Raw genomic sequence first — 25,698 nt, 5'->3', positions numbered from 1 at the left:
AACTGGATATCCACGGATAGTTCTAGTCTCTGGTGTGATTCCCCCAGCTGGCGTATGTGGGAGGTGGATCGGTGCCCTGAGAGCAGACAGGCGAGGGGCTGGGAGGGAAGCAGGCAGTGGGCCCTGAGCAGGGGTGAGAGGAGCCACCTGGCCTGGGGGCTGGGAGAGACATGGCAGGGAGCAGCTCCAGCTGTTGCTGCTAAGTCAGCTGGGCTTGGGGGCCGCCAGCCAGCACCTGGGAGGTAAGGTGCATGAGCAGAGGCCCAGGGTCAGTGAGGGCACAGCGCTCTGGGCCAAGAAGGGGCAGGAGGTGAGCTGTGGTCTCTCGAGGGCGGTGAGCCTTTGAAAGCTCTGGGGCCTCAGAGTCCCTGCCCTCCAGGTGTGACTGCCAACTTGAGGTGACCCCTGTGCCCTGAGAGGGAGGGGACGGGTGAGGCATGGCCGACTCCTGGCGTTGTAGGCCGTGGGCCCAGACTCTTCTCCGAGCCCAGGGAGCTATTGTGCTTTGCTCAGTTTGTTCCGGAGAAAGCCTGTCTTCAGGAAAGGGTGCAGGAGGGAGTGACTTGACTGGCCGTGGACTGTCACGTGCCACGGCAGAGCACCGGGCCAGGCGCCATGCCACTGGTGGACAAGGGAAGGTGACGCAGGAGGGGGGGTGGGGCGGAGGGGCTCACCTCCTTCTCAGTGCCTGCTTGGCCAGCTAGTACTCCCACTTCACTTTGGCCTCCACAGACTCAGGAATGCCGGGCACCAGGAGGTCGAGGACCTGGCCAATGGAGAACGTCACGTGCTGGGAGCAGGACACAGTATGCGCAGCAGCAGAAGGCACCGCCCTTTGTAGAACAGATGCCTAGAGCAGCCTGAACAGGGCCAGGTGTGGGCTGAGCTGGAGAACAGCGGTGTAGCCGAGGAAATCCCCAGAGCAGGCGGAAGCCACGGCTACAGAGACCTGTCCCAGGTTCTGGGGCCCTGGGGAGCCTCCTGGGACACTGCAGTGACCAGAGACAGAGGCCAGGCAGGGATCGACCGTCCCCAAGGTGGGGAGAAGACCGTGCGCAGGAGAGCTGTGATGCGACCAGGTGATGGCGTGTCTGCACCCCCATCCCCCCAACACCTGCACACCACATGGTGGATGTGGCAAGGCATCCTGAGGGCGGGGGGCAGTAGGAGAAGCCAGCTGGGGAACTGGGAACCTGGCTAACCTCAAACACAATAATGAAGGCCAGGCGGATGGCCAGAAGATTCCAGTAGGTCGGGGAATTGTGCTCATCATCTTCCCTGAAAGCCTGGTACCTGCAGGAGACCGGAAAGTCCGTGTGGGCAGCTGGGGCTCCGCCTTTTCCTCCCATGATCCTATGACTCTGGGCCAGGCTTACCTGAGGGCGCGTGGAGGAGGAGTATTCCTACCCAGGGTACTCTGACAGGACCTTCAGCTTTCAGTGTTGGGGTTCCAAAGGGATGGATGGGCTGGATTGTCCCATTCCCCTGTAGCCTAAACTGGGCCCCGCAGTGGCAAATGTCCTATTGTCCAGCGGATGTGCTAATACAATAAATCTGTGGTTCTATGGGTGGTGTCACCCTAACCGTGAGAATGTGCCATTCCACGAGACCAGCAGCGAGCTCTACTCACACTTGCCTGCCCAGCACCGCTCTCCCTGACTGAATAAGCTCGGTATTTCTGGTTTGTCATCTTGCCATCCTTTGACAGCTTCTTGTACTTCTGATAAGGTGCGACATAAACTTACATGCTGCACTCCATGGAAAGCACTACCAGGGCCAACTCTGTAGAGGGGAAAAATCTCAAATATTAAACAGTAATTGAGGGAAAAACCATCCATGAATGTAATAAACTTTCAGTGGCTAAACTAGACACAACAGAAGAGAGACTGGGGACAGGGAGACAATTCTTTGAAGTCACCCTGAATGCTCTACAGAGAGCCAGAAGATGTAACAAATACTCACCGTGCCCTCAGGAGACATGAAGGGAAATCAGAGGTACTCCAATGCGGCAGGAGTTCCAGAAGCTGAGAATGCAGACTATAGAAGCTCTGTTTGTTTTGGGGGGGGCTTTTTTGTTTTTTAAAGATTTTATTCATTTGATAGCACAAGCCGGGGGAGCTGCAGGGAGAGGGAGAGGGAGAAGCAGACTCCCCACTGAGCAGGGAGGCCAATGGGGGCTCAATCCCAGGACGCTGGGAACATGACTTGAGCTGAAGGCAGACGCTTCACCGACTGAGCCACCCGGGAGCCCCGAGAAGCTCTTTGAAACAATGAAGTGGAGAGGTTTCCGAAACTAAAAGACAAGACATCACCTTTTAGATCAAAAGCATACACTGAGTTTCAACTTTTTTTTTTTTTTTTTTTTTAAGATTTTATTTATTTGACAGAGACCAGTGAGAGCAGGATCACAAGCAGGGGGAGAGGGAGAGGGAGAAACAGGCTTCCCGCTGAGCAGGGAGCCCGATGCTGGGGCTTGATCCCAGGACCCTGGGATCAGGACCTGAGCAGAAGGCAGACGCTTAACGACTGAGCCACCCAGGTGCCCTGAGTTTCAACTTTTAAGTAGACTCTACCATGACACAAGTCAAGGAAAATGAGGAAAAAACTTTCTAATGCTACTAATGCTTCCTACAAGAAAAGCCAGGTCACAAGAGAGTAATAGTCCCAAAGAGAGGAGGGAAAATAACCTAGAATTGTATGCCTGCTATTTGAAAGACAAAGAGAGATTTCCTGACGTAAAAACCAACCTATGTCTGGGTTTGCCAACCGCACACCATTCCTGAAAGTGCAATTCCAGGCAAGAATAAAAATGAACTCAGAGGGAAGGCAACGCAGAAGAAACCATAGCCACAGAAGCTACTAAAATGCACCAAATAGATGTGTTAACAAATGACTAAAAGTGTTTTTATTTTTTAATAGTAAAACTAAACTGTGTAACAATAATAAGGTGCAGTGGTGGGTGCTCCGTCAGCAGTAAATGTGTGAAGATCCTTGTCACACAGGGAAAGTAGACGAGTGAATCCCTACAGTCTTGGTAAGGAACGTTTATATAGTTAAGAATGAATGCTAAAAATGTAAGGGTAACCTCTAAAATAATAAAAATGGACACCATCAGTTCCAAATGAGCAAAAAGAGGAAAAGAGAGAACACTTCTACTCAGCCACCAGAAAGCAGAAGAGAAATAAAAAGGAAAAAGAAATGAAAAAGTATCCACTATGAAGAAATCATAAATATGAACTTATTTGCAACTTGCGAGAACCTCAGAATACATAAAGCAAGAGGAGACAAGTACATGAAGAAACTGACAACTACATTCCTGGAAAGATTCTCACCCTCTATCGGAGTCCGACAGAGCAGGGGGAAAAAGAAAATGGAAATCTGAGCAGAAAAGCTTTACCTCGTAAGTATATAGAGAGCCTTGCTTCAAAACATAGGATTCAAGTTCACTTGAAACAGCAAAAATCCACTGAGCAGGTTGTAAAGGAAAACTCAACAAATGTGACAGATTTGCATTATCTAGACTCTTCAGGTTCTCTGAGCTCCAAGCAATGACCCCCAGAATCCGGACTCTTCAGGCTCTTTGAGCTCCAAGCAATGACCCCAGAATCCGGACTCTTCAGGCTTTCTGAGCTCCAAGCAATGACCCCAGAATCAATGATTTTTTAAAAGTAGAAAAACAAAAAACCTCCACGTTGGGGAGCTTACTCTCCTAAATAACTCATGGATAAATAGGGAGATCACAACTGCAGTTATGAAATATTCAGAAGTAAAGGACAGAGGTGTTACCAACAAAATGAGGCTTTTAAGGGGTAGGTTCAAGTAAACTTAGAGACATAAATTCGCTCATTAAAACCCAAGAAAGACAAATGAGTTAAGGTGTCAAGTCCAGAAGATTGATTTTTAAGAGAAACAAAAATTCTATCTGAAAAGAAAATGAGGTCATAACTACCAAAACAAGAGCTTAAGAAAATCATCTTATGATGAACAAGTTTGCGTCAGCACATTTTAAAAGGTAGCTGAAATAGGGAGATACCACCTCACACCAGTCAGAATGGCTAAAATTAACAAGTCAGGAAACGACAGATGTTGGCAGGGATGCAGAGAAAGGGGAACCCTCCTACACTGTTGGTGGGAATGCAAGCTGGTGCAGCCACTCTGGAAAACAGTATGGAGGTTCCTCAAAAAGTTGAAAATAGAGCTACCCTATGACCCAGCAATTGCACTACTGGGTGTTTACCCCAAAGATAAAATGTAGGGATCCGAAGGGGTACGTGCACCCCGATGTTTATAGCAGCAATGTCCACAATAGCCAAACTATGGAAAGAGCCAAGATGTCCATCGACAGATGAATGGATAAAGAAGGTGTGGTGTATATATACACAATGGAATATTATGCAGCCATCAAAAGGAATGAGATCTTGCCATTTGCAATGACATGGATGGAACTGGAGGGTGTTATGCTGAGCGAAATAAGTCAATCAGAGAAAGACATGTATCATATGACCTCACTGATATGAGGAATTCTTAATCTCAGGAAACAAACTGAGGGTTGCTGGAGTGGGGGGTGGGGTGGGAAGGATGGGGTGACTGGGTGATAGACACTGGGGAGGGTATGTGCTCTGGTAAGCGCTGTGAATTGTGCAAGACTGTTGAATCACAGATCTGTACCTCTGAAACAAATAATACATTATATGTTAAGAAAAAAAAAGAAGAAGAAGAAGAAGATAGGGGCGCCTGGGTGGCTCAGTGGTTAAGCGTCTGCCTTCAGCTCAGGTCATGATCCCAGGTCCTGGGATCGAGCCCCGCATCAGGCTCCCTGCTCTGCGGGAAGCCTGCTTCTCCCTCTCCCACTCCCCCCCGTTGGGTTCCCTCTCTCGCTGTGTCTCTCTCTGTCAAATAAATAAAATCTTTAAAAAAAAAAAGGGGGGGCGCCTGGGTGGCTCAGTTGGTTAAGTGACTGCCTTCGGCTCAGGTCATGATCCCAGGTCCTGGAATGGAGCCCCGCATCGGGCCCCCTGCTCAGCAGGAAGCCTGCTTCTCCCTCTCCCACTCCCCCTGCTTGTGTTCCCTCTCTCGCTGTGTCTCTCTCTGTCAAATAAATAAATAAATAAAGCAGGAAGGGAAAAATGAAGGGGGGGGGAATCGGAGGGGGAGACGAACCCTGAGACGATGGACTCTGAGAAACAAACTGAGGGTTCTAGAGGGGAGGGGGGTGGGAGGATGGGTTAGCCTGGTGATCGGTATTAAAGAGGGCACGTTCTGCGTGGAGCACTGGGTGTTATACGCAAGCAATGAATCATGGAACACTGCATCAAAAATTAATGATGTATGGTGATTAACATAATAAAAAATGAAGTAAGTTTCTGTAAATAAAATTGGCAAAACTGACGAGAAATGGAAACAGGCAATAAGCCTATGCCCCTGAGCCGACCGGGACTGGGATGCACAGGCACCTTCCCGGGGAGGGGTGGGGGGCGCGGGTCGCTGGCCGGCCAGGAGGCCTGAGCCCCAGGGCCAGGGTCCAAGAGCCGCCGCCCCGCCCCCGGCCCCACCTGCACGTGCGGCTGTGCGCGGACGCGAAGGTGGGCGGGGCGCGCGCCAGCGTGAAGTTGACAAAGCCCTGGAGGTCGCGGGCGCGGGTCCCCCGGTAGTTGGCACGCGGCAGGAAGGCCTGGGCGGGGGCGGCGGGCCGGCGGGAGCCCGTCTGCGCGGCCCCGGCGCCCCGGCCCCCCGCGCGCGCTCACGTGGCTGACGACCGCCCGGTGCGCGATGCCGGCCAGCATGTGGGCCCAGATGCCGCTGTCCTGCGCGCGCTCGGCCACCGGGCGCCGGAGCGGGCAGACGAACTTGCGCGCGTCCAGGCGGACCTCCACCCAGTTGCTGAGCAGCGCGAAGAGCGGCCACGAAGATGGTGACGAAGGCGATCTGCAGCACTGTGCACGAGGGCGGTCACCGCCGGGCCCCCACACACAGCGTGACCCCGGTCTGCCCGCTCCGGCTGGGGTGGCCGCTGCCCTCCGCCCCTCGGGGAGGCTCTGGCCGGCTCTGGCCACCCCTGCCCGTCCTGCACTTGACCGTCTGATAGACTCACCTCCAGAGACCCCTCCCCCGGGAAGCCTCCCCTGACTGCTCGCACAGCGCTGCAGGCTTCTCTGGCCAAGCTTGGACCTCTCCGTGCTCCCTGAGGTCAGGGACTCTGGAACTGTCCTCCCCGGTGCTCAGACACCCTGTTGGGCTCGTGCAGCCGTGGAAGCAGGAACCTGCTTCTGATTTAGGGCTGGCTTCTCCATGCACCCCTCTCAGGGGGGCTTTAGGGAATGGCTTTTTTTTTTTTTTTTTTTTTAAGTAAGCTCTACACCCAATGTGGGGCTCGAACTCATAACCCTGACATCAAGAGTTGCTGACTGAGCCAGCCAGGCGCCCAGGAACGGCTTCTTGAAAGGGGTTCCTGAGTCTTGTGTGAAATTATGGAGAGCTTGGGGTCCCATTCCTTGTCTGGTGGAGTAGGGACACACGAGGTCAACCCCACTCACATGTTCTCATGAACAAGCATGTCTCTCCCTCGAGAACTGTCCTACTCCCTTTTATCCATAGAATGATGGATAATAACAATCTATCACCTTTTTGCTTTGGCTCCTGGAGAGCTCAACATGTTTGGTTCAGATCAGGAGTGTGCATGATCGCTTCCCCTCAGTTATCTCTGAGTAAGAGCCTGGACTTGCAGAGACCAGTACCTGTAATAGACACAGACCCTGCCCTCCAAAAGTGCTTCACCCTGCGTGGGGAATGAGACACAGGCATGGGTACCACGTGACTAGGGCCCGTGGACCCCAGCAAAGAGCGTGGGCATCCAGAAGATCCCTGGGGAAAATCACCTCCCAGGTATAGCTGCATCTCGTGCAGGTCTTTGTCCCCACCCCCAGGGCCCGTGCACTCTGCTTCTCCTCTCACTCCGGCCACATGGCTCTGGCCCACGCTTGCCAGCACCCCATCCAAGGCCCCCAGGCCCGCTTCTGAGCCCCTGTGCCCGCAGCGCTGCCCCTTCCCATCCTTGGCCATCGTCTCTCAAGCGCTCCTCCCCCAACCCCCACAATCTCCTTTCCGGAATCTCCGTCCCCACAGGTAGATGTACACACGTGCCTGTCCCTGCCCACGGTGCTGGCCTAGGCCATGGTCACTAACATGGCTCCTACTCATTTCCAGGTGCTCTTCGAACAGGCCCTCACAGGGCAGAAGCTCGTAGTCGGCCTCCCAGGGCCCCTGGCCAGCTTCCTCCGAAGGTCCCGCCTTCCTCTTCTTGGAGCGCAGCCGAAACTTCTGCCACCAGCCCTGTAGCTTCCTGGAGGTGGAAACACCCGGGAAAATGGGCCTTGTTCTTCCAGGCTGGGCCCTGTGTGCTCCACAGTTCGGGGGCGGGGGTGGTCTGGGCCATAGGGAGGGCAGGGGCGAAGTCTCTGCCCGCAGACTAGCTGAGAGCATCTACATCTCAGGGGTGGGGGGCATCTCCTCCCCCGCTCCCCTGCAGCGTCCTCTGGAAAGTCAGTGTTGCTCATGGAAGCTTCTGGGGAGAATGGGTTCCTCCTGGGAAGTGCTAAGCAGGTGCCAAGAGCTATGTCAAATGAGGGCAGTTGCTGTGCCAGGGGCGGGCACGTGTGTGTCGCTCCACCCTATGTGGCGTGGGGGGGCATATTGCTTTGCCACACTGTCGCTTGTCCAGGCCCTGTCCCCGCCAGGCCCTGAGCTACGCCTGCCCTTGTAATGCTGAGTTCCGTTTCACTTCGCCAACTGGGCAGAGAAGCAAGGCCGCACCCAGAGCAGGGCGTGCGGTGGTCAAGGTCCCACAGCTGTTTCATGGTGCCCCAGGAGAGCCGAGTTGGGAGCTGCTAGCAGGGGAAGATCAGGTGTGCAGGGGGGTGGGACGCTGTCCACGTTGGCTCCAGCCTGGTAGGGGGCCCAGTTGCCTTAAGGTGGGCCACAGTGGTACCAGGGGCGGTGGCACTGGGGAGATGGAAGGCACCTGAAGCCTGGGGCCTCCCTTGCTCCTCCCTGGTGCTGCCCTTGAGGCTGGGGATGCTGAAGAACGCCCTGGCCCAGCCCGAGTGGGCTGCAGATGGGATGGGCCAGCATGGGTGGGGGCGGGCCCGGGAAACCAGGCCTCCTCCCCACCCCAGAGCTGGCCCCAGGGCAAGAGACCTTAGTCAAGCCCAAGCAGCAACCCCATGGGGTGGGGTGTCACAGAGCTCCCGGGGCAGATGGCCGGGGCCGACCCTCCCGCTCCCCTGCAGCTGAGGCCTTGAGGTCCAGGAGGGCCTGGACCCACCTTCCCTCCACCTCTGCGTCCAGGCTGGGGCTGGGCTGGAGGCTGCTGCCCCCCACACTCCTAGGTCCCATGGCCCCCGGTTGCTGCCCAGGCAGGGTGGGGCAGGGTGGGGTTGACTCACGGGACGAGGATCTCCTGCACATTGTTGATGATGTGTTTGCCCACCATGATGAGCAGGAGCTCCTGCGCCAGCTCAACAAGGTGGTCTCCAACTGCACACCACAACAGCAGGGTTTCAGGTCAGCTCGGGGAAAGACTGGCTGCATACCCAGCCATCCTTCTTTATGCCTCAAAGGTGGCCTGCCATGCTGCCACCTCCCTTTCAGACATCCATGGCACACTGAGGACTGCAGTGACCCTCCCTCTCTCCCTTGACCTCACCCAAGTCCCCACAGACTGTGCAGAGGGATGATGGGGGTGCTGCCATATGGCACCCCAGATTTCTTTTGGGGATCTTTGGGGGTCCACACAGGGTTATGTGGGGCTGACCCTCATAACCCTCATGACTCCAAGGAGGACTCAGGCCCCACTAATTGGCCTGAGTTAAGTGACAGTTGGGCTGGGACTTTTAAGGGGGCTCCTGAGACAGGATGCCTTGTACAGGGGTACTGAGCCAGGGCGTGTTGGGCCAACTGCAGGCATCTTCCCCACCAGGTAAGGAGAACCTGCCTGAGAGCATAGCCTGTGCTGGGGAAAGCCATGCAATCGTTTAAACACCTGGATCCAGCCATACCTGAGCCCACAGGGCCCTGAATGTTTTCAGTACCAGGGCCAGTGACATTCCCTTTTTTGCTTAAGCCAGTTTGAGTTAGCAGCTTTTTCCACTGGTCACTGAATGCTGCTTAACTGATACAATATGTCACACACGGGGGCGCCTGGGTGGCTCAGTTGGTTAGGCGACTGCCTTCGGCTCAGGTCGTGGTCCTGGAGTCCCGGGATCGAGTCCCGCATAGGGCTCCCTGCTCGGCGGGGAGCCTGCTTCTCCCTCTGACCCTCCCCCCTCTCATGTACTCTCTCTCATTCTCACTCAAATAAATAAATAAATCTTAAAAAAAAAAAATATGTCACGCACGGCCGTGCCCCTGAGTTGGAGTCCCAGCGGCCCTGTCCCTGAGAAGCCCCTCCCATCTCATGTGAGGCTGGAGAGTGCCCCTTCGAGGTGGACCCTTTGTAGTCAGCAGTTGGGTTGGGTCACAGGCCAGACCTGTGGGAAGGAAGGAGACCTTCTCCTCAGAAAGGAGAAGAGGTGATGAGCCCAGCAGGGGCTGGTAGCACCCCACCCATGTCCCCTGACCCAGCGCAGTGGCCTTTGGGGACTGTTCCAGGCACATGTGTCACGCTGCCCGTGGGCTCAGGTGTGCTTGACCTTCCCCTGCTGAGGAACCAGATGCACAAGGACCATTTTGAGGGTTTTTCTACAACGTCCCAGAGGGTCCAGGGCAGAGTCACGCCCAGGGGCTCCCGGCAGTGACCCCCTCGGGCTCAAGTACTCACAGGCACACCACACCCCCTTCTGCCTGCTCCCCGCCCCTTGCATGCTTCCTGGGGTGATGCCCAGAACAATTACTTGCACCCAAGTCTTTATCTTGGGGTCTGCTTGGGGGACCCACACGACAGCAATCCTGCATCCTGCAAGTTGGTTTAACTTCTACTTTGTTAAAAACAGGTTCATGCTTGGCTCTCAGCAGCTTGTGCTCTCGGGGCCGGGGCCAGCCGTGGGGAGAAGCCAGGCCGCCCTGGCCACTGGCACCCAGCCCATGAGGGTCGCCTGTCTCTGCACCCCCACTCCCCCATGGCGGCTCAGGTCCATCACTAGGGCGGGAACCTGGCTCAGGTGTGCATCAGGCCCCGTGGAAACGGGGGCACAGGTAGGACACGTGGGCCTGGGAGTGGGAGTGGTGAGTGGTGCGGGGGTCCTGCGGGGCTCCGGTGACTCAGGAGGCACGCCTCGGGGTCTCCACTTCCACTGGTGGGGGCTGGCCTCCCCACACATTCACCTCCTCATTGCGGACCCCAAACAAGGTGTGATAGTTGCCCGGGTATCCCACAAACCTGGAGGAGAATTGGGATCCCGAGGCCAGGAGTGAGGAGGGGCTGCTGCCCTTCCACTTACTGGCCACCCACCTGACTGGAGGAAGCGCGAGCTGGACCCTGAAGCCTGGTTTGCCGGGTGAACCCACCCAGGGCGCTTGTGCCAACCGCCCCCCTTCCCCGGGCGTCTGGATGGCATCCCCGCACCCACACGGGCGAACACGGGGAAAGCGTGGCCAGAGGGAGCAGCGCTGACCTGCCCTTGAAGAAGGCGATGTAGATGGGCGAGGAGTAGAAGTTGACAAACTGGAAGATGAACACCTTGAGGGGGAAGGCATCCTCAAACTTGGTCTGGGTGCGGTGCATTTCTGTGGCACAGGGGGCCTCAGTCCCCTTATGTGAGGCTGCCTCACCCAGCCGGGGAGGGTCTTGGGACAGAAGAGAGGCTGGGTGCGGGGCGGTGGAGGTGCCGGAGGTGGGGACAAACAGGGTGAGTTGGAGGGGACCAACAGGGCCCGCTTTTGCAGGAACACCCTGGGCCACTCCTCCAGGACCCTGCCCCTGCTGTCCCCACACCCGGAGCCTCTGCCTGGGACACCTGCTCCCCGGAGGGCCACCCTGCCCTCGCTTTCTCTGCAGCACTCCGTCCGCCCCCCCTCCCCAGGTGGGCTCTGAGCTCTCTGTCCCTCTCTCAGACCAGGCTGGTAGCAGACAGGGATCTGTGGAATGGACAGGTGGGCTCATTAGCACTTGTCTTAGGAAATGCAGGGCAGGGAATGGAGGGGGAGAGGATGGTAGAAAGGGAACGAGAGCAGGAAGAGCAGAGGGGTGGTGGGTTGTGGGCAAATCCCCCGCCCTGGAGGGACAGCTCAGCTGTGAGGGTCTCCTGCTCTCCCCCTGCTGAGGCCCAGCTCATGGCTATGTAAATTGCCCCAGGGGAGGGTCTGACACGCCCTACCTGTGCCTCACTCAGACATAAGGACCCTGCAGATGGGAGAGAAAGTCGTGTTCTGGCTGCCAGGGCTGGGCTGGTCCCAGGGTCAGTGCCCAGCGGCCTGGGCCACTCACCCCATCTTGTCAGGATGTGAGCCAGGGCCACGTAGATCTTGGAGAGGATGAGGATGAAGACCAGGTTCACCACCGACCCTGTGAAGCTGGCGATGCGTGAGGCCTGATGGGAGTTGGTGGGTCCAGAGTGGAGTGGGGGATGGGTGGTCCAGAGCCTTCCACCCACCAGCTGGGCAGGTAGAGGCTTACCCAGGCTGCGAGGAGGGTGTTGTCCGACCTGGACGTGAGGATGGCCATGATGGCCCGGTACAGGATGATGGACACAAGGCACATGACGACCACGGCCACCTGTGGGGCAGCCAGATGCTTGAGCCCCCATGCAGAGCCCTGATACCGCCACACCCTCTAAACCAGGTTGTGTTCGAGGTGGGGGAGGGCAGAGTGGGGGAGGGCGGGGAGGAAGGGCATTCAGAATAGAGGGTGGGCATCATCTGGGTGTCAAGGGGCCACTGTACATTGTTCTTGGCCCCAGATGCTGGAGAACCATCCCTCCTACCCCCACCCTGCCCCCTGACCAACCAAACACTGGGAATTGCTAACATCTTGGAGGGGGAGGGAGGTTGGTCCCGTCAGGAAGCCCTTTGGCTGGAAGGCGTGGCAGGGTGTGGTGGAGCCCTGTGCTGGGGGAAGGATGCCCCAGCCCGTGCTTGAAGGATGCCCCAGGCCTGCCTCCACGGGGAAACCTTCCCAGAGCCCCCTGCCTGGCCCACACCCACCTCTTGCAGCCTGGACCCCCTAGCTTAACCCCAGGCTTGGTCCCCTCTCTGGAGCCCAGGCACCCAGGGGCCTTTCTGGGGGCTGTGAGAGTCTTGTGGGTCACGGAGGAGGCATCAGGCTCCCGGCCTCCAGGGGAGAAGGGGTGACAAAATGTGCCCCACATGGTCCAGAGGATGAAGACTTGACAGGGAGGGGAGGCCAGGGCCGCGGGTGTCCCTCACCATCATCATGACCACCATGGAGCCCGCCAGCACTTGGCGCAAGCGGCCCCTCTCTGGGAAGTAGGGCTCGTCCTCACCAGTGATGGGGTTCAGGGCTGTCACGGGGGCCGAGGCGGCAAACTGGGGCCGAGGCCTCTCCTGGAAGGGAGCCGGTGTTAAGCAGCAGCCCACAGGTGGGGGGGGAGAGCGACCCCTGCCGGGGGACCCACCTCCATGACTTGGTAGCTGGAGCAGCTCCACCCGTAGGCCTGTGCTTCCAGAACTCCAGGAGCAGCACGGCCTGCAGAGCCATGAGCATGCGGAAGAAGACGGTGCCTCCGTGGTCCAAGAGCCGGCCAGCCCGCGGCAGGGGCGGGGCGGGGTGTCCGGCTTGCTGGGGACTTGGGGCCCCTTCAGTCCCAGGGAGTTTTCCCCTAGGGAATGGCAATGCCTATCCTCAGCCTGTGCGGCACGGTGCTCAGAAGCAGGTGGCTGGTTCCCGGGTGCCCGGGGCCACAGATGGGGAGGGATGCTGCCCCTGGGGGTCCCGCATCACCGCGCCTGACTGAGATGATTTGGGGGATGAGACGCGGGACTGTCAGACCTGGTGAGATTTTTGGACTCAGGGTTCATGCTGTAACGGGTTGAGATTTGGGGGGATAATGGGTGGGGGTGAATGTATTTGGCATATGGGATGGACATGAAATTTTGGGGCCCAGAGTGTGGATTGTAGTGGATTGAATTTTGGGCCCCAAAGGAGATCTCCACCTGGAATCACAGAATGATTTGGAGTAAAGGCCTTTGCATCTGTAGCTAAGGTAAGGACCTCCCGACGAGAGCAGCCTGGACAGGGGGCCCTAAGCCCGAAGACAGATCCTTGACAAGCAGGGGAAACAAAGCTGCACATGGGGAAAGGCCAGGGAAGGTGGGGGCAGAGGCTGGAGGGACACAAGCCAGCCGACACCAAAGACTCCCGCGGCTCCCGCACACTAGGAGAGGGGCACGGAACAGCTTCTCCAGAAGCCCCACCTGGCAGCACCTCGATCCTGGACTTGAGGCCTCCAGGACTATGAGAAAACAGGGTGCTGTTGTTTTTGTTTGTTTGTTTGTTTTAAAGATTTTATTTATTTATTTGACAGAGAGAGGGACAGCGAGAGCAGGAACACAAGCAGGGGGAGTGGGAGAGGGAGAAGCAGGCTTCCTGCCGAGCAGGGAGCCCGATGCGGGGCTTGATCCCAGGACCCTGGGATCATGACCTGAGCCGAAGGCAGACGCTTAACGACTGAGCCACCCAGGCGCCCGGGTGCTGTTGTTTTAAGCCCCTCGGGTATGATCACTGGTGACAGCAGCCCTAGGAAGCTGGGTCAGATGGGGTCCCAGAAGTGTGTCAAAGTGTGTCTGGTCTGTGGGCCCATCCTGGGCACCTGGGCTCCAGGCCCAGTGTGTGGGGGATGCAGGCAAGGCCACGAGGCCACTGTTCCTATGGAAAAGCTGACGTGCCCAGGCAGTGTGCGGGGCTCTGGGACTCCAAGAAGCCTCCTGGCTCCTGCTCAGTCTGTGCCCTGAGAGTTTCGGGGCTTGCCTGCCCTGGCAGGCCTTCCCGTTGACCTTGGCTGGTTATACATAACAACCAGAAGAAGAGAGCTAAACGTAGGGGCACCGATCCAGGCGGGAACAGTGCCACAGAGGTTAGATAACTCACGGGGGCAGGAGGGAGTCTGCCTTCAGTGGTGACAAGGCTGGGGTTCTAGACAGGGCAGGACCAGAAGCCAGGGGAGCTGCCTTCCTCACCTCACCCACTTGGCTCCATACCTGGACCAGGGTGCAGGCGCTGGAGAGCGGCCAGAAGGGGCAGTCCAGGCAGAGCAGGCACATCTCAAAGTTGTCCTCGCTATTGGACAACTTCTTCCTTCTGGGCACAAGGGCGCATTGCAGGAGTTGGGGGGGGCAGGCCCCCCACCAGTCCCACCCCTCGCCCTCCCTCGCCCCACCACGGCCTTTGACAGGCTCAGCATTTCTTTAAAAAGTAGTTTTAGAATACAAGCAATGATAATTTTTGAGTTAACTTTTTGAAGTTTTAGCTCTATAATGAAGTAAAAACCAAGCCTATTATAAGAAACGCTTATACTATTATAAGAAGCAAGGATGAGTACCAATAAAATTAGCCCAGGAGCCTACCTGCCCACTGTGTCAGCTTTGGGAGCCTACCTGTCCACCTGTGTGAGCCTGGGAGCCTACCTGTCCACCTGCATCAGCTTTGGGAGCCTAGCTGTCCACAGGTCTACAGGAGGGCAGGGATGTGTTTAGGGCTCACCTCCATCCCCAGCTCTGTACAGGGCCTGGCACCTGTGGGTCCCCCAACCACACACCGCCCTCGGGAGACACAGGGCAAGTCCTGGGAGCTGAGAGGAGAGGGCACTTACGTGGGTATGTCTGAGAACACCATGAAGCAGCCCACCAGGAACACCAGAGCGCCCACCGCCGCTGCCGGCAGGAGCCAGCCTGTGTAGAACCCTGCAGGGGCAGCACCAAGGTTGGCCATCAGGCCGGGTGGAGGGATCCTGGGAGTCGGCTGTCAGTGCCCTGTGGGCCTGTATAGCCAGCACTGAGCTAAGCACTGGGCGGGGGGCTGCTCAGCCACGCTTGTCCCTCGGGTACCCCCATTCAGCCAGCAGAACCCGAGACCTTCTGGGAGGAAGCCGGCAAGGCACGGTGCTCAGGAATGTCCCCTGGCAGCTCTGAGCCCAGCTCCTCCCTCCTGGCCTCTGCCCTGGCCTCTGGACCTCCTACCATTGACCCCCCAGGGCTCCTGGACATCCCTTTCCTAAGTCCCATTTGCCTCAAACCACCACGCCCAGGATGGACGTCCCGTCTGCGGGAGGCTCACAGCCCTCGGCATTCCAACCTGCAAGACAGATGGGGGTCCATTCTGGATGCTTCCTTTCCACCTGCACCCACCCCACCATGGCCAGGTCCCTCAGTTACTGCAATCCCTCCAGCGGACACCCCACTGCCTCCCACGGGTCTAGCCCAGCCCGTGGCCTGGGGTCCCGCCTCCAGTCCCACCCTGCATCAGCCAGAGTGACGCCTGGTCTGGAAGCCAGAGGAAGAGCCTGTCTTCCTGCCCTCTGCGGCCTTCCAGCCTGGCTTCGCTGTCCCATGGCCTCTGCTTCTCCTGGCCCCGAGATGGAGCCTCAGGGTCCTCACACACAGGCTGCCCCTGCCCTATCTGGGTCCACAGTGGCTGTGGGGGCCTCTCCTGTGTCCCCCCCACGGCTGGTGCACTCATGAGGGCAGGGTCCCTGCAAGTGCGCAGCACCCCAACATGGCTTGCCATCTGAGCATGCCTGAAGGAAGGACGGCCCAGGCCCGGGGCCAGAAGGCACTGTGCTGTGACAAAGGACTTCAGAAGGGGGGAGGTGATGGTGCTGCCCTGGGAGTGGAGCCTGTGAGGGGAGCAGGGAGCCCCGGGCTGCCCAGGGCAGAAGGTCATTCGAAGGTCCCAGCCTGCCTGCAGTGGGTGACAGGGCGGCTGACTGTCATTCAGCCTCCGCCATTCGGGAGTTCCTGCAGTGGCTCAGGGCCTCATGGGCCATGTCTGGTGGGCCGGGGACACTGGGGGCCCCTACCAGCAGAAGGGGGCTCCCGGCCCCTCACTGGGGCGCTAGGAGGGCCCCAGAAGAGCCACAAGCCTATCGCGGGGGCTGGGCGGGGCCGGGCTGGGAGTTGGGAAGCGTTTTCCTGGGGGTGTCAGCATGGCTCCCCTCCGGGGCGCACAGATTAGCAGCCTCAAGATGGAGTTGGGGGGGTGCAGGCGGTCCAGGGGACAGTGGGGCAACACTCACTGAGCCAGGCGAAGTAGAGGGCCACCTTCTCCCCGAAGTACCTGCGCACGTGGTCCAGAGGCTGGTACTTGCTTCACTTGCACCAGCCCAGTGCTGGAATCGGACCTGCCTCGGGGTGAGGCCCGCGGCCTGTGGGCCCTCTGGGGGCGTCCTAAATGGGCCGTCCGGTGGGGAGATCCAGGCTGCCCCGGGAGCCGGGTACTGCCCTCTCCCCGAGGTGTGGCGAGGGAGGGTGATGTTGGGGGACCAGGGAGCCATGAAGGCCTCTCCGAGGAAGGAGCGTCTGAGTGGGATCCGAGGCCAGGGCAGGGAAGGTGGCGGGGGCAGCCCCAGAGCTGTGTGGTCCCCGGCAACCACAGGGCAGGTGGGGCCGGCTGTGCCTCCAGAGAAGGATGGCACTTTTGGCGGGTGGGGGGGCCACCAGGCATTCCCACCCATGTCCCTACAGTCACACAGCGGTGGGTACAGGCCTGCCCCAGCCCCACAGGCCTCACCACCCCTTTGTGCAGCTCTGAGGACTCATGGCGGGTCCTGGGCATGAGGGCCCAGCCCCACATGGTGGACATTTTGTCAAGGACACTGGTCAGGCTGACAGGTGCCCATCCCCGGTACTGCCCTAGTTTACCTGGCTTCATAAGGGGCACAGGAGACCTCACTGTCTTCCCCAAGATGGAAGGTGCCCAGGGAGAGAGCCACCAGGCCTGTCACATGGCAAGAAGGGTGGCACCTGGCCACCCTCCGCTTCAGACAGGCCACTGAGTGGCCCGATCCCATGGCAAGTGTGTTGCTGATCCCGGCATGGCCGCCCGTCTCACCACGGCTGCCAAGCATGGAGGGCAGGGCCACGGGGTCCTCCTCGGCCAGGAGCTCACCCTCACACCCAGGCCAGAGCCCCCCACCCCAACAACCAACCCTCGGGTCTCACGTTGTGCAGGGGGAAGGCCGCGCTGAAGACGCTCTCCGCCAACAGCTGGTTGATCCCGAACAGGCCCTTCTTCTCGTGGCCATATGGGGTCTTGGCCAGGATGGCAAACAGCTGGTGGTGGTGGGCGTGGCGCCAGTTACCTGTCATGTGACAGCTGCGCAGGACCGTCTCGGCCCACTCACCTCCCGGCTGAGCCCTCTGCTGACAGTGGCCCCACTGTGTGGGCCCGGCTCTGGCTCAGGTAGCCGCCCCCACACACCACAATCCCACTTTAGACACGCGGAGACCCTGGTCAGAGCCACTGGACTCACAGGAGTCGGGTCTGGATCTGAACCCAGGCCCTGGCCCTGCTCAGCCTGCTCCCAGCCCATCCTCTGGGCGGGAGTCAGCCTCCGTCTGGGCACCGGCATCAGGGGTGGGCACTGCCCCTGCCCCGGCAGCCCACAAGGCCCCGTGCCCTTTGGCAGTCAGCAGGGGGCTCTCGTGGGCCGGCCTCTCCTCCCGTCTTCTCCCCGGCAGGCCACTGGAGCGGCCCGTCTCGGGGATGCTGGGGCTGTGGGTCCACGCTGGCCCTCGGTCCCCTTCCCCGCCAGCCAGCAGGACCCATGCCCACCTGGGCCCTGGGGTCCTGGAGGGGTGCTGAGCAGGGCCCCTGCTGTGCAGTGAGCTGGGGGGCAGCCTGGAGGCCTCCAGCCCCCAGCCCTGAGGGGCGCCTTGGCGCTCTGATCACAGCAGAGCCTTCCTGTGTCCACGGAGGCCTCCGTCCCCTGTTTGGGGCCGCCGCGGGGACCCCCACTCACAATTTGGTGCCTCTTGGTGCTGGGGAAGAAGGTGTCCTGGTTGTCACTCCCGAGGAAGCTGTGGCGTGTGGAGCGCCGAGGTCTGGCACACACATAGGAGGGCACGTGGGGAGCGCATGCTCGTGGCCTCACCCCACACCCTGCGGAACAGCCAGGATCCTGGCAGCACCATCGACTCCTGTGTGTGCCTTTTGCTTGCTGGAGGCAGGAGGTCACGGTAGGTTCTCCAGACAGCACAGAGCACCCCCCCACAGGGTGGCAGAGGGCAGGGCGGTGGGGGAGCCTTCCACGCGCCCCTTGAGGCTCTGAGCACGGGATCAACGACCTTGTGGGTGGTGTTCGGTGGTGGCCTGCGTGAACGGACGACTGACCCCAGGGTCCTGGGAAGTCCCACAGGTAGAGGCAGGTGTACGCCAGGCTGGCATTCCCCCAGGCCTGGAAGGAGGTGTTCTCAGCCTGGGCAGTGAGACCCCCGGGGAGTCCTCCGTGCTGGTCACCGACAGGGGTCCCCGCCCCGCCCCGGACAGTAGCCTTGTGCGGAGGCTGGCCGCGGCTGTGTGGCTAGCTGGGGCTGTACATGCCCATGGACGGGGCCCCCTTCCGCTTCTGCCTCAGAGGCGAGGCGCCTGGCCCCAACACCCTGCCCACCCGCCGTGGCCCTGTAGCTGAGCAGGACACAGACCTGAGTGTCGGCCAGCTTTGGGGGATGTTTGTCCCCCAGCTCACCCTGCCTACCCCGACTAATGCAGTCCATGCTTGCCCACTGAGATGCATGTCCCCAGTTGGAAGCTCCAGGGAGGGAGAGAGCTGGTGGGTCTCTCTCAGTCCCCGAGGCTCGCGGTCACGCCTTCAGCCGGTTCTTGCACCGGGAGAGGTCCCAGTCACCTGGACGGGTTGCTCACTTTGAATTGGCAGGACTAATACTCGGGGCGCACATCAGGCACGTCCTCCTGCAGGATGTTGGGGATACCCAGCCACGCCAGCAGGCCCGCCGACCAGGTGGAGGCCTGGTTGGGCAGCTCCTGGAAAGGATCGTCACTCGCCTCCCACTAGCGAGCGGATGCGGATGCGGAGGCCAACACCATGCCGTGGGGTGGGGGTGTGCGGGTGTGCTGAGCAGGCGGCAGGTGAAGGGCTCCGGCAGAGGAAGCCCCCCTGCCCTCCCCTGCCGCCCCCCGCCCTGCTGTGGACCCCGTGGGGGAGGCCAGGCCAGCCCCTGCCCCTCTCTGGGCCTCAGGCCCCAGGGCTGCTCTGCTGGTCAGTTCGAGGCCCGGAGCCCCTCCAGCAGGAATAAACAAGAGGGCAGCCACGTCTCCGTCCACGCCCACACCACGAGGGTCAGAGGGAGCCGGCAGAGTGGGCAGCACAGCGGCCCCCAGGCGGGTCATCCTCAGGTCACCTGGAAGGTGCCCCCTCCCCCGCCCTGTTTCCCCCCGGGGGGGAGGGGTGGTCTGGGCCTGGAGAAGGCGCACACTCCCTGAGCCCACCCTGGCTGCCCAGCCAGGCTTCTTGGGGCACAGAGATGGGGGGAGGGACCCTCAGGGACACTGAGTGGGGAGCCTCTGGGGTTGTGCCCCCTCTCCTGCCTTAAGGAGGCACTTGAGTCAGCCTTTGGTCTGCAGATGGTGAATGACGGCCTCGGCCTTTGACGAGCTACTGGGCATCCGTGTTATGTGTGGACGTGTGGAAGTGTGCACACGTGTGTCAGTGGGCAGGCATGACTCCTCATGTGTGTGTGCATGTGTGCAGATGGGTGGCAGGCGCTCCTGGAGCCTGAGACAGGGACTTGCAGCCCCTCTGCCCCACGTAGGCTGGTTTCCAAAACTCCTCTCTACCTGGTGGTTGTCAGGCCTCGCTGCGTCATGCCAGCTGGCCTCCCTAAATGAGCACGCCCAGGCCCTGTCCGGGGCCCACTGCAGCAGACAGGCCTGGGGCAGGGCGGGCTCGGCACTTCGGGCACCCCCAGCTGGTTGTGCTGCGTGCTGAGAACTGCCCTCTAGACTGACCCCTGATGCCCCCTGTGCCAGTCCACTCATGACCCCCATTAAAGGGGAGCCCTCCCATCTGGATGAAGGTTCTGCAAACTCATGTGGCCACACCGATGAGCCACACTGTCCCAAAAGCTTTTTGCATAATAAAGGGGGGAAGCATCTTTTCATCCCCCCCACCAGACTGTCAATTGGATCCAAACCCAAAGGGGAGGGGTGTTGGCTCTTGACCCCCGATCCCACTGGGTTTATGTCTGTCTATAGTTCCGGCCCTGTGGAGGGGCGTCAGGGTGGGGAAGGTAAGCACAGCACACATCTATTCATAAAAGGGGTGCAAGGACGCAGTCATAAAGAGGGGTGCATTCACACGGGGGGTCCTCTGAGCAAGGACGATGGCCCAACAGCGGCTGCACCACGAACAGAGGACCATCTAAGAAGCACGGCCCCGGGAGAACTGTGCTGAGCACAGTCCCTTTCTATCAAGTTCAAACAAACAAAACCAAGCTGCATTGTTTGCAACATCAAATCGGTGCTAAGATGATAAAGACACGTGAAAATGTGATTAATGTCAAATCCAGGACTGGTTTACTCTGGGCAGGGAGAGGACACCTGATGGCAGAGCCTGTGCCCGGGGACTGGCGGAGGGTGGTGGGAAGGGTGGGTGAAGGACACATGGGGCGAAGCCTCAGGGACAAGGTGACATGAGGGATGTGGGGCACGCAGCGAGGCCGGCGAGGCCTCTGGGCCACATCCCCCACTGGCCCAGACCCACACACGCCCTGCGGCCGCTGTTACAGAGGACACAGTCCGGGCAAGGGGCTGCTTAAGCTGCTGAGTTCTCATCACGGGGGTTACACCTGGACACACCTACGCAGACTAATGGGGAGGTGGGTCTGAAGGGCTCTGGCTCCCAGGTGCGAGCTGGGCGTGCGAGGGTGGGTGTCGTGCTGGCCTGTGGTCCATGGTTCTGTGGCCACAGGGAGCTTGCTGAGGGTGGGGCACCAGCAGGACTTTGGTGCCTGGTTTGTTCTGGGGTCTGGACCCCATGCCCTTGGGCCTTGTCAGGAAGGTCATGGGTCACCGAACAGATGCAGAGCCCACCACTGACCCTAAGTACCTGGTCCACATGCAGCCCAGTTGCACAGAGGTTATCCAGAAAGGTCTCCCTCCAGGCCGCGTGTGTGTCTGTCTTGTCCCGGGTGGCGCTGTCCTGCTGCCGACCCAGCCTCAGGTCTTCCTCCCAAACGAGGACAAAGTCTTCCGGGAACCAACAGGGACAGAAGTCAGGCTGGCATGACTTGTAAGCGTCCCTGCCGGGACGCTTAGCTTCCAGGTGGGGAGTAGGAGCCAAGCTCTCGGACCCTTGACCTGCTGCTCTGTGTCTCCCTCCCAGCCCCCGCTCTGGTCCTGGTCAGGGCTGGGAGGGCTCCAGGAGGGCACTGCGGACAGGAGGGGCTGCGGAGGGGCTGGGGCCTGCTCCCGGCTCTGCAGGTTAGTCCCAACCCCCCACGGGGCCTTTAAGGACTCTGAGTGCAAGTCACCATCAGAGTTCCTTCCCTGGGATAGAGAACTGTAAAGCCTGGACAAAATGTAGGAAACCCCTGCTTTTCTGGTGGATGGCCAAGAAGGAATCAACACAGAACAAGCGGTCAATAAATAGGTAAGTATCAAAGTAAAAGTAGTTCTTTTTATAGATGACATGATCTTGTATATAGAAAAATCCAAAGGATTTCGCTACGAAATTATTAGGACTAGTAACAGGTTTTTTCAAAGTTGCAGGAGACAAGATCCACATGTGGAAATCCACTGGGTTTCTATACGCTAGTGATAAACAAGCTTAAAATGAAAGGAGGAAAACCACTTCCATTTATAACAGCACCTCAGATAAAATACTTACAAATAAATTTCACAAAAACTGTGCAAGACTTATACTTTGAAAACCACCAAACATTGTTAAAATAAATATAGGACCTAAAAAAATGCAAAGACATCCCATGTGCATGAATCAGAAGATCAATATTATAACAATAGCATTGCTCCTGAAATTAATCTACAGATTCAACATAATCCTTATCAAAATCCCAGCTGGGTTTTATTGTTGTTGTTGTTGTTGTTTTTGTTTTTTTCAGAGAATGACAAGTCAAAAATTCATTTGGAAATACAGGAGACCCAGAATGAAAGAAACAATGCTGACAAAGAAGAACGAAAGTGTAGAACTCACACTTTTTGACTTCAAACTTACTGTGAAACTAGAATAACCAGGACAGTGTGTTACTGGTAGGATGGACATCCAGATCAACGAAATATGTTTGAGATTCTGGAAATAAACCCATATATTTATGGTTGATCCATTTTTTTTTTTTTTTTACAAAGGGGGCACTATAATTCAATAGGAAAAATAGTGTTTTCAGGAAATGGTGCTGGGACAAGTGAATATCCAGATTGAAAAGAATGAATTTGGACCCCTACCTCACACTGTACACAAAAATTAACTCAAAGTGGAGTTACAATCGTAAGATAAAGATCATAGACATAAATAAAAGAACCAAAATGACAAGGCTTTTAGGAGGAAACAGTTGTACATCTTCATGACCTGGTTTAGGCGATGATGTCTTAGACAGAGCTTAGCAGGAAGAAAGAAGACTGAGGGACTTCATCTAAATTAAAAAGCTATGTGCTTGGGGTACCTGGGTGGCTCAGTCATTAAGCGTCTGCCTTCGGCTCAGGTCATGATCCCAGGGTCCTGGGATGGAGCCCCGCATCGGGCTCCCTGCTCAGCGGGGAGCCTGCCTCTCCCTCTCCCACTCCCCCTGCTTCTGTTCCTGCTCTCCCTATCTCTCTTTCTGTCTAGTAAATAAATAAAATCTTAAAAAAAAAAAAAGCTATGTGCTTCACAATAGCCAAACTGTGGAAAGAGCCAAGATGTCCATCGACAGATGAATGGATAAAGAAGAGGTGGTATATATATACAATGGAATATTATGCAGCCATCAAAAAATGAAATCTTGCCATTTGCAACGATGTGGATGGAACTGGAGGGTATTATGCTGAGCGAAATAAGTCAATCAGAGAAAAACATGTATCATATGACCTCACTGATAGGAGGAATTCTTAATCTCAGGAAACAGACTGAGGGCTGCTGGAGTGGTGGGGGTGGGAGGGACGGGGCGGCTCGGTGATAGACACTGGGGAGGGTATGTGCTATGGTGAGCGCTGTGAATTGTGCAAGACTGTTGAATCACAGACCTGTACCTCTGAAACAAATAATACATTATATGTTAAAAAAAAAAAAAAGAGAGGGGGGGGGGGAATGAAGGGGGGAGATCGGAGGGGGAGACGAACCGTGAGAGACTATGGACTCTGAGAAACAAACTGAGGGTTCTAGAGGGGAGGGAGGTGGGGAGATGGGTTAGCCTGGTGATGGGTATTAAAGAGGGCACGTTCTACATGGAGCACTGGGTGTTATATGCAAACAATGAATCATGGAACAATACATCAAATCTAATTATGTAATGAATGTGACTAACATAACATAATAAAATTAGATTAAATAAAAAAAATGAAAAAAAAAAAAGCTACGTGCTTCAAAAGCACCACCAAGAAAGTGAAAAGTAACCCAGAGAATGGGAGAAAATATTAGCAAATCATATATCTAATAAGGAACCTATATTCAATATATATAAAGAACTTTTCAACTCAACACTAGAAAGATAAAATAGCCCAATTTAAACATGGGCAAAGACTGTGAATAGCTGTTTTTCTATAGAAGACAGACAAGGGGCCAAGAAGCCACTGAAAAGATGCTGGGTATCATCAGCCGTGAGGGACTTCGAGATCAGAAGCACAGGGAGACGCCACGTGGTCCTCACTAGGATGGCTCATCAGGCAGGCAGTAGGAACGCTAGGGATGGTGCGGAGAAACTCCGGCGGTTTGCGAAGTGCTACGGTCACTTTGGAAAACAGTTGGGCGGTTTCTCGAGAGCATTCAACCTCGAGTTACCATATGACCCTGCCGTCCCCCAACAACCCCTCAAAGGCACGTGCCCCAGAAAAGAAACGCGTCCCACGAAATCTGGGGCACGAATGTTCACTGCCGCTGCGTTATTCACATGAGCCAGCAGAATATCCATCACCAGATCCTTCGGGGAGACACCTACAAGCGGGGTGGCCGGCTCGCCGGGTGGCTCTAGGTCTCATTTCCAGGACCTGCCGCCTGGCTCTCCGCACCAGCTCCCACTCCCGCCCGCAACACCCGGGGGTCCAGCTTCCGCACGTCCTCGCTGATGCTGGTTATTTTCTGTTTTATTTTATTACTTGTAATAGCCGCTGTCCTAACAGGTGTGAGGTGCGGGCAGCAGCGGGTAGCCCAGGTGCTGGGAGGGGCGGGCTTGCCTTCTCCTGGGCGGGGGCAGGAGAGCGGGGCGCGGCCCCCCTGGAGCCCTCCAGCCCCGCCCCCTCGGGAGGGACCCCCTCCCTGCCGGCTCCAGCTCCCCGGCCGTGCCCTGCACCCCGCCAGGCCCTCGCCGCACACTGGGCATGGCGGTTGGCCCCAGAGCTGGTGCGGAGAGAGTGCTGGGGGGAGGGATGGCCTGGTTACTGGGGATGGTGACCGGCCACCACCCGTGGGCATCCCGTCTGTGTCCCCACCCCCAGGACTAACTTGGGCACAGCTGTCAGGCACTGGGAGTGGCTTACCTATTTGGGGCTTGGAAGGGCTCCCCACCCTGCGGCCGGCCTCCTGGTGTCCATTCAGCTGGAAGGAAAGGAAGAGGCATGGCAGCATTCTGACCCTAATGACTCCTCCACATTCTGTCCCCCTCCACCTCAGGGCCCCTCCCCCCCCCGCAGACACAGAAGGACGAGCAGAGAACACAGCCACCGCGTGTGGGCAGAGCGGCTTCCAGACGCAGGCACGTCCAGGGCTGAGGCCAACCTCATGCCCCCTCCAGCCTCCCGAAGGCCACATGGGCCTCCAAGCACCTGGCTGGGCTGTGGGCAAGGGTCAGGCTTATAGGTGACATGGGCAGGACCACAACTGAGGGCCTCCAGCGGCTTGAGGAGAGCCAGACAGCCCCCGAAGTGGTTCTGCACACAGGCCAGAGGTGGTGATGGCGCCAGAGGGTTTCTAGAAGGTCCAGGTGACCCCCAGGCAGGTAACAAAACACCGTGGACATAGCTGACGTCCTTCATCCCTCCTTTGGGGCAGCGGCTGTGGGGGGGTTGCCCCCCTCCCAGGCCACTTCCACGCTTTGCACACGTCAGAACACAGCATCTTAAGGAACATTTCTGTGTTTAAGCTTCAGGACACGATATGCGTCCCTCTAGCCGGTGGGACCTGGCCTGGCCCAGCCTGAGCCTGGCCTCTCGCCTGGCCTGTCCCTGGGGCTGTCTGCATGTGCCCAGGGCCGGTGAGCTGGGTGGTGACCTGGGAGCCTCCCCCTTCCCTGCACTGGGGCAGCTCAAGGGCACAGGAGGTCCGGGCATCGGGTGAAGGCTGTGGGAAGACACGGTGGCCATGGGCGCTGGGTCCACGCCCGCAGGCTGGGGGCCCTAGCTGGGGCCGTTGTCTTCCGGGTCCCTGAGTCTCGTCGGGGGGGCGGGGCTCAGGCCCAGGCAGGGAGAGACCCTCCTAAATCCACAGCTGACTGTGGGCCTGGGTCCCAGGGAGGGGAGGCGAGAGGCTGCCTCCTGAGCTTTACCTCTGAGGTGTTGGCTGTGCTCCGGTATGAGTCGCCACTCTCGGAGCCAAGGGACATGTCGATCAGGATGGTACTGTCCTCCTCCCGGGCCTGCCTCCGCAGCAT

At 58.0% G+C, this 25,698-nt stretch overlaps 1 protein-coding gene across 1 annotated transcript; it reads right to left on the bottom strand.

Annotated features, from left to right (window-relative positions):
- Window positions 1-204: 204 nt before the first annotated feature.
- Window positions 205-25,698, bottom strand: ANO7 (anoctamin 7). The gene is given in 26 exon segments (XM_044913637.1): window positions 205-235; window positions 675-790; window positions 1,203-1,293; window positions 5,553-5,671; window positions 5,745-5,901; window positions 5,903-5,933; window positions 7,194-7,339; window positions 8,442-8,540; window positions 10,319-10,372; window positions 10,608-10,719; window positions 11,420-11,522; window positions 11,609-11,707; window positions 12,358-12,495; window positions 12,567-12,607; window positions 12,610-12,702; window positions 14,154-14,245; window positions 14,760-14,850; window positions 16,182-16,268; window positions 16,271-16,346; window positions 17,110-17,217; window positions 17,907-17,964; window positions 18,792-18,955; window positions 21,012-21,151; window positions 24,122-24,124; window positions 24,590-24,647; window positions 25,594-25,698. Coding segments are annotated over 26 exon segments (2,412 nt in total).

This window comes from Neomonachus schauinslandi, chromosome 3, assembly GCF_002201575.2.
Source record: "Neomonachus schauinslandi chromosome 3, ASM220157v2, whole genome shotgun sequence".
NCBI lineage: Eukaryota > Metazoa > Chordata > Mammalia > Carnivora > Phocidae > Neomonachus > Neomonachus schauinslandi.
Note: the sequence above shows the minus strand (reverse complement) of the source record. Positions and strands in the feature narration are given on the sequence as shown.